This window comes from Lactuca serriola, chromosome 4 (genome assembly GCF_051521515.1).
Source record: "Lactuca serriola cultivar US96UC23 chromosome 4, Lser_US96UC23_V15, whole genome shotgun sequence".
Taxonomy (NCBI): domain Eukaryota; kingdom Viridiplantae; phylum Streptophyta; class Magnoliopsida; order Asterales; family Asteraceae; genus Lactuca; species Lactuca serriola.
Window position 1 is genome coordinate 54,805,058 of NC_136411.1, and position 8,382 is coordinate 54,813,439.

Sequence of the window (8,382 nt, forward strand, 5' to 3'; positions counted from 1 at the left end):
AAATAGATGTGTAAAAGAGTCTTTTTGCAACCACTAACACTTCAAAGTATGTGACAACCAAAAAAAATATATTCAAACAAATAAACGTTAAAACATTTTCATATAAAAAAAACAGATCAACTACATGATCGTTAAGTTAAATATGATCAACATAACCAAATGTTGAAAAAAGTTCATCAATTGTTATATACAATGGATGAACAAACATCATATGCATACTTCTATCACACACAACTTCACAACTTCATAGTTACAATAATTAGAATAAGTCATAGTGAAAACTCAATATACGGGCCAGTGGCATACATTAACACTTCATAGGAGTCATTAATTAATAGTGGTGAAGTGCTTAAATTAAGTCTTAGCTTGAACCATCGGCGATTGAGGGAATGGTGAATGAGGGGACATAGGCGACATCAAAGTTTTTTCATCATATAATATTCGTGAGGAGAAACTAAGACGAAGATTCTTCTGCCATACTTTATTTTTCTTGTTCTTCATTGCCATCGCCTCATTCTCTTTCCCCTTTCTAACAAAAGCATGGATCCTGTCAAGTGCAATCTCAACCGTTAGATCATCCATATTTGCAAAGCAAACCCTAAACCATCCTGCTTCCTCGCAATGGAAAGAAGAACCAGGGGAAACGTTGAGTTTAACATCATTGATAATTAGTCTCCATAACACCATTTCCTCATCAAACGTTGGCTCCTTCATGAGCCTACGTAAATCCATCCAGACAAAAAGGCCAGCGTTACTGGGTAAGCAAGTAATCCCATCTTTTTCAAGCCCTTGAGTGAAAACTTTATGTCGCTTACTTAATCTCCTTGAATTTTCTGTTAGAAAATCCTCAACAAATGCTTCGTCAGAAAGAAGTGAAGCTAGAAAATGTTGAGTCTGTGAAGAGATCAATCCAAAACTCGACATTTTTCTTGCAGAACTCACAACTCCATCATTATATGAATATAGAATGCCAACACGAAACCCTGGGAGTCCCATGTCTTTTGACAAGCTATAAATAATGTGAACTAACTCTGGATTTATCAAGACAGTTGGATCGTGTTCCATTTCTTGTAAGACCTCTGAAATAGAGATGAAATCAGGTGTGTTAAAGACAGTGGCTGCATAAATTTCATCACAGATAAGATGGATTTTCTTTTCGTTGATGAATCTCAATAGGGTTTTGAGGGTTTCTTTATCCATGGTTGTGCCAAGAGGATTTGAAGGATTTGCGATGATCAAGCCTTTGACTTTAATGTTGGCTTCGATTGCATTTTCATAAGCGGATTCAAGTGCTTCTTGGGTGATCTGGAAATCATTTGAACTCATGCATATTATTGGAACTATTTGCGCCCCAGTTCTCCATCTTAGGTCTCGATCAAATCTGAAAGAAAAAAAGGAACCAAATAATTGGTTCAATCAATAATTAATTAATAATCATGATAACTAAATATGAAATTTGTCATTTCAAAGTTACGAACTAATAATTATTATAGAACTGATGTGACATCTGTAAATGAATATGATGCAAAAGAGAACATTATTTAAATTTACTTCTTTTGCCCAATAAAGAAAAGCAAAGCCGTATGTAAGCGATATTTTCTTTCATTACTTCAATGACTTGGAGACTACGCTCAAGTTATAATAAAATATCATAAAACATATAAAGCTAAATGACAAACAGTAAAGGCTACCAAATCACGGTGTGACAGTCTAAAAGTCAAAATTGTTATCCATATATTCTATAACAATACGAGTGCCTTAAACTGTTAAAGTCAAAGGATTGACTAATTTGAATATATAGGTTCTTTTAGGATTTCTTTGTTCCCTATGTTTCATTTTGGAGCCTTGACATATTTTTATTTTTCTTAATAATCTATCATTTGACTATTTGGTCAAAATTAATGGTTTAGTCATTCTTTTTTTTTTTTTAAAAGAAAATTAATTCCTAAAGTTGATTTTGACCAAGTCAAATGGACAAGTGGCGTTGACTAGTTGGTCTAATCTAAAATGGTAAAATGGTAAACCAAATTGACAATCCCTCTTAATAAGATTTGTTTTAAGTAGCAAAGTTTTATCCAAATTTGTGCACATGACATGGACTGTTGTTATTATGCGTATATATCTAACCTTTCGTTTTCAGATATACATGATAGCTCGATGTGTAAGTACGTATCTTATTAAAAGAAGGTTGTCTATTCAGTATATATACAAAACTCACAAAAATCAATCCTACATATATCGTAACAAACTATACATGGAGTTTTATTAAACTCTACAAAAATGCTAACAACGACAAATCTTTTATTTAAAACGTTTTTTTTTTTCTTTGATATGTTGTTTAGGAAGCTTTATGATATTATCTTCTTAGCATAATGTAATAATGGGTATCAATATATATATGTATTATACTATTATTCGGCATTACAATTTTATCATATAAGTCCACATTTTAGGGGAAAAAAAGTACAAATTAACACCTCAGTAGAATATATATATATATATATATATATATATATATATATATATATATATATATATATATATATATATATATATATATATATATATATATATATATATATACTTACGCTGGATAATATGGAGTTGGAACAAGAAATCCATCACCGGGATCTGCCAAACAGAACATTAAAGCTTCACTTGCTCCTGTCGCTCCACCACCCATCACAATGCGATCAGGATCAAACTTAACCCTATTTCCTCTTACTCTTCCCATAAAATCCGCTATTGACTGGAAAACAAACAAGTTTTATAAATTTTTGAAGCACCTTCATATATTACATTATAAGTATATAATGCAATAAAAAATTTCGAATGTAGTAAACTATATGTATTTCATAATGATTACCTTCCGAAAGTCGTATAAGCCATGATAGTCTTGAAAATTAGCAATATCTTTAAAACTGTCAGCACCATCTTTGGTACAAATTGATGCTTTCGGGTTCTTTGCAATCCATTTCTGAATTAAATCAGGAGAAAGCTGCAAGAATAATGGAATTAGTTTTTAGCTTCAAACGGAGTTCTCTTTTAAGTCGTTCGAAAAAAAAGAAGATATAGTATATACTTTTGTCATGCATTCAAAAAAAATTATAAAGAAAACAAACCTGGTTTTCTGCTAAACCCATTTGTATGACACCATTAGGGTTTTCAGTAGGATGAAACGGATCTAGATCGTAAGCTTTCCATCCATCAAAATAAGGTGAATTCTCACCATGTTGATCATTTGTTGCAATCTTTGACAGAAGGGTTTGGTTTCTGCTCGAGAAAACCATAGCTAGTGTGTGTCTTTCTGTGTGTGAAATGAAGAAGATATGGAGTGCTTTTCAAGGAAAATTTTCAAGAAACTATGCGTGGTTTCACACAAGATGATGGAGAAATTACAAGAGATAGATCCAGTATATATAGGCCTAGGGCTGCAGCATTCATAGAGTTGGCTGTGTGACTTAACGTAGTTACGTGTATTTTAGTGTAGAAAATAGAATTTAGAGAAAGAAAAGTTTCAACTTTTCAAATTGAGTCCATCGTAATTGCGTGCGTGAGCGAATAACATATAACCCAAAAATGGCAATTAAAATCAATACATAATCATGCTTTTTGAATTAATAATGTAGTCATCTATATAAAACGTTAACTATTATTATTATTATTATATTATATTATATAGACAATCGCTTTAACTTTTATCGACAACGCTTGTATTTTACATTTTCATATTGACTATGTATTTAATCAAATACTAAACTTATTAAAAAATAAAATTGTTTGCCTACAAAACGTATTTTTAATAATTTAATTAAGAGTGCAACATCTTTCTCAAATTATCAGTACGATCAAAATTGTTGCAATTTCTTTGTAATATTCTTTTGGAAATAGTTTTTTTTAATTACTCTAAAATTTAAAAGTAGAGAATTTTATGCTAAATAATGAATGAATTTCCATAATTATAAGTGAAATGTATTTCTTAATAGTGGGAACATAATATAGAAAGTATGGATGATGCTTTGTGGGGTTGTAATTCATGACTTAGAATTGTCGGAATTAATGTACAAGTGGGCAGCTGGGTCTAGTCTTAGATTCGTTGCTGGTTAGCTCTCTTTCCCCGTTTCTTTCCGCCCCCAGATGGCCAGACACAAGTCAAACACCACATCCGACATCCGTCAAAACCTATAATATTTTATAATTTTAACAATTCAATTCAATATAAATTTTATATTTATTTTTTCATATATGTATTTATATTTTAATATTTTATTTTATTATACTTTTCTCATTTTGTATATTAGGATACTCATAGAAGGTACCAATTAAATATTTAAGTGGCACCGATGTCCAATGGTTCAATTTGTTATACAATTGATATACCAGTTTTCTATAGTGTTTTAGGTTTTCATTAATTTCTGAACCTGACACATGAATCTGGTATGAAATGTTACATTTAAACTAGAGTGTTATTATATGTACTTTTTATTTATATAAATAGTGTTCACATACAAATAGGGGTACATATAGAATTTCTTTTGATATATATATATATATATATATATATATATATATATATATATATATATATAGTCTTGCAATGAAACATGTTTGTATACTTGTACATTTTTTCTAATTTTTATTTATTATATATGAAAAAAATGTAAAATTTTGTTTCATCTATATAGCAATTTATATATATTAACCTATTTGTTGGTTACTTTGTAAAATAAAGTACAAATGAGATGAAATGAATAGCTCAGCATAGAGCAATGGTACTTTATTATATACATTTATATCATATACCAAGGTTAGTTGTATGCTCTTTTTCAAAGAAATAGAAATAAATAAATTAAAGAAAAAACTCATTTCCTAGGAAAATATGATATATCTCGGTAACAAACTCGAGTGAATAATATATGCTCTTTTTTCTCCGTCGCCTTTTTTGTTTTTTTTTTTTTTTTTTTTTTTTTTTTTTTTTTTAAAGAAAAGAAAACTGGAAGGTTCAAATATGTTTTCCAATGTATAAAGAGAATTAATGGTATCAAATATTAAACAAAAGAATGAATCAACATTAACCAAAAAGAAGCAAATATTCTCATTATCTTCTTTCTACTTTTCCATTACATCACATGCATGCATACAAAGATTTTTGTTAAAAGTCTAAAGGTGAACACTGGCAACTAAAATTGAAATGGATGATTTAGTGAGTTAATTCTAACATAGTTTGGTTATTGCATATTAAAATGTGAAAAATCTATTGATAAAGGTAGAAATGTAAAGATGTTAATAGTTGGTGTTGATAAAACGAAATGCGATCTGTTAGCTGAAAAACTAGTTGATAGTTGAAAAATAAACTGATAAAAAATAACGTTTGGTAAACTAGTTGAAAAGTTAACTGAAATATATAAAATTACATAAAATGACATTTAAGAGTATTTGTTTCTATAATTAAATAAGGGGTAAATTTTGAAATTTTTTAAAAACCTAGCTTATAAGCTGTTTTTTTGTCTTGTAAAACACGACAACTTAAAAAAGTTCAAAAAATAAGCTAGCTTATCAGCTATTTGTGGCACGCAAAACATAGCCTTAGACTAGTTTTTTCGAAAAATAAGCTAGCTTATCATATAGTAAAAACACATTCTTTTAAATGTTCTTTTATATCATTTCACATTGTTTAGCTAGTTTTATCAAACGTCATTTTTTACCAGCTAACTTTTCAGCTATCAACTAGCTTTTGATTTAAAAACTAGTTTTTCAGCTATCAACTAGTTTTTCAACTACTACGCCAAACATAGCCTAAATACTTGAAATGGAAGCAACAGGGACCGAACTTGAAGTTCTCGAAGTATATGAACAAGAGAGACGGTGATTCTCTCTCGTTAATCCAAAAACAACAACATACTTATATTCTTTAATCAAAACAAAAACATGCTTTTATTTTAGAATAAAAACAATAATTATTTTAAACCAACATAGAAACATATTTTTTTAACCTAAAACAATGACATATCTATATTTTAAACAATGCCAAAATGTAAATTTATTTTTAACCCGAAAACAACATTGTCACAAAAACGCTTCATGAAGTTGACGGTCGAAGTTTTACTTAGGGGCTGTTTGTTTACCTCTTAATTGTAAAATTAAGAGGCAATGTCTTAATAATTCAAATTAAGATTGTTTGTTTGACTCTTAATTTTTACCTCTTAAAACTCTAAATACCTCTTAATTTTTCAGATATTAAACATCATCTGAATTTATACAAAAAAGACGCGTTCCCAATATACCCTAACATCGAACCTTCACCAAAACACGCCTCCTCTTCTCCTCCCCCTATGTGTGATTATTCTTCCTTTCACCCCCTGATTCGCCCGCGAAGCTGCTCCCCGACTACACCTCGACGCAACCTTCGCCTGCAGCAGCTCCGCCTCCAGCTCTGATGATTGCAGGTTTGCTTATCGTTCTTCCTTTATAAACAATTCCTTTGATTTTAATCAGATCTCTAACTTTCGATATCGATTGATTGATTATGCAAGTTTCTTATTGATTGATATGGGGTGATAATCTATTGGTTAAAATTACAGATTTTGATAATCGACTATCAGAATCCAAATTAAATAAACTTGTTTCTCTTTGGCAGGTACATGAAAACCAATTCTTAGAAATATATGGTTTTTTTCTTTTTTCTTTTTTGCCCTAGAACTCGATTACCAGTCCTCTGTTTTGATTTTATCAGTATTTCATGCCTGATTGTTTTGATTTTCTTTGTATTTCATGCCCGATCCTATACTGGGTCGTCATAGGATACATGTATTTGTTTCAAGATTTGTGTCTCAAATTGTTTATATTACATAGAAGATGATAAAATTTGATAAAATCTGTAATTACTAGTATCAAGGTTCAAGAAAATATGACTATTGTTTGAAATCTTAAGATAAGATGATAAAATAGCCAATTGTTAGGTGAATCTGAAATATACCACAAAGATACATACGTTTGGTGAATGAAACTGTATTATTTGATCTGTGAACTTTAAAAAATCAAGTTTGAAAAATATGTTGTTCTTTAAAGGATGTTTATACAGTGGGATACAATTGGTGAAGAAGGGTTCAAGACAATCACCAGTAGCTAACAACATATCATTGATTTGGAACACAAAGAATGAATAGGGTTGTATACATGTAATGTGATCCATATAAGCACAGAGTTCAAGTTGTTTTCATAGCTATTGTAAGATTGTTTTTGTAAGGGTTAAATACATGAACTAGCAATGTACTTTTATTGATTTATTTATTATAACATCATACTTTCAACTCTTTATATTAGAGCATTGTTTGATTTGATTTTTGTCAAATATTTATGTTTGATTTGATTTTTATTTAATTTGGATTTTGTATTGTGTTTATATATATATATATATATATATATATATATATATATATATATATATATATATTTTATAATTATGTAAGAAGTTGGTTTGGTTATTTTATAAACCTAAACTTTGAATTCAACAAAAAAAATTACACTGAAGGGTAAAATGGTCATTTTATAATGCAGCATAGAAATTCAGAGATTCCAACTAAACAACATGATAAAAATTCAGATCTTAAAGTTTCAGACCCTCTTAGAAATTCAGACCTCTTAAAAATTCAGATTTTAAAAATTCAGATCCTGCCAAACAGCCCCTTAGTATATATGAGACGTTAAAGATAAAAGAAGAGTAGATTAAATTTGTTTAAAAAAAACAAAAATCAAAAACAACTTTTATTTAAAAATAAAAAACTTATATTTAAAAATAACAAACGAATGAACTATTATTTTTAATCTAAAATAACAACATACATGTATATCTAAAAAAATGTCGTAGATTTATTTTTACACAAAACAACTTCATATTTTTAGATCAAATCCAATATATATATATATATATATATATATATATATATATATATATATATATATATATATATATATATATATATATACTACCAACCTGTTTACCTAAACCCTAATAGATAAAAATGAAACTATTTGTCGGAAAAAAAAATTATTCACGGGAAAGAAACTATTTTAGTTCTTTGCCCTTAGTCATCTATATTAGGTTGATATACCACTTGTGTGTGTGTCTCTATATATATATATATATATATATATATATATATATATATATATATATATATATATATATATATATATAGGGTTAGGTTATTTTGTCTTCACTATCTATTGTGTGTATGTATGACTGATTCTGGACCAATCATTTTAGTTATTTTAAGAAAGTAATTAATGCATATTACATGTTGAAGATATAATAGGTATTAATTACATCTTCAGCATTTAATAAGCATTAATTATTTTCTTAAAATAACTAAAATGATTGGT

At 28.6% G+C, this 8,382-nt stretch overlaps 1 protein-coding gene across 1 annotated transcript; it reads right to left on the bottom strand.

Annotated features, from left to right (window-relative positions):
* Window positions 1–162: 162 nt before the first annotated feature.
* ACS1 (ACC synthase 1) lies at window positions 163–3,397 on the bottom strand. The gene is made up of 4 exons (XM_079038823.1): window positions 3,123–3,397; window positions 2,867–2,998; window positions 2,589–2,749; window positions 163–1,381 (listed from the first exon to the last, which is right to left on the bottom strand). Exons 1-4 carry the CDS (start codon window positions 3,288–3,290, stop codon window positions 355–357), a joined length of 1,488 nt encoding a protein of 495 aa, XP_078894949.1. The 5' UTR covers window positions 3,291–3,397; the 3' UTR covers window positions 163–354.
* Window positions 3,398–8,382: the final 4,985 nt, after the last annotated feature.

Excerpts from the sequence above, each read along its gene's own strand:
- ACS1 (XM_079038823.1), bottom strand. The coding sequence starts at position 3,290 with ATGGTTTTCTCGAGCAGAAACCAAACCCTTCTGTCAAAGATTGCAACA. Across the intron at positions 2,999-3,122 it reads TGGGTTTAGCAGAAAACCAG|CTTTCTCCTGATTTAATTCA; the intron begins GTTTGTTTTCTT and ends TTATTCTTGCAG. Across the intron at positions 1,382-2,588 it reads CCAACTCCATATTATCCAGC|ATTTGATCGAGACCTAAGAT; the intron begins GTAAGTATATAT and ends TTTTTCTTTCAG.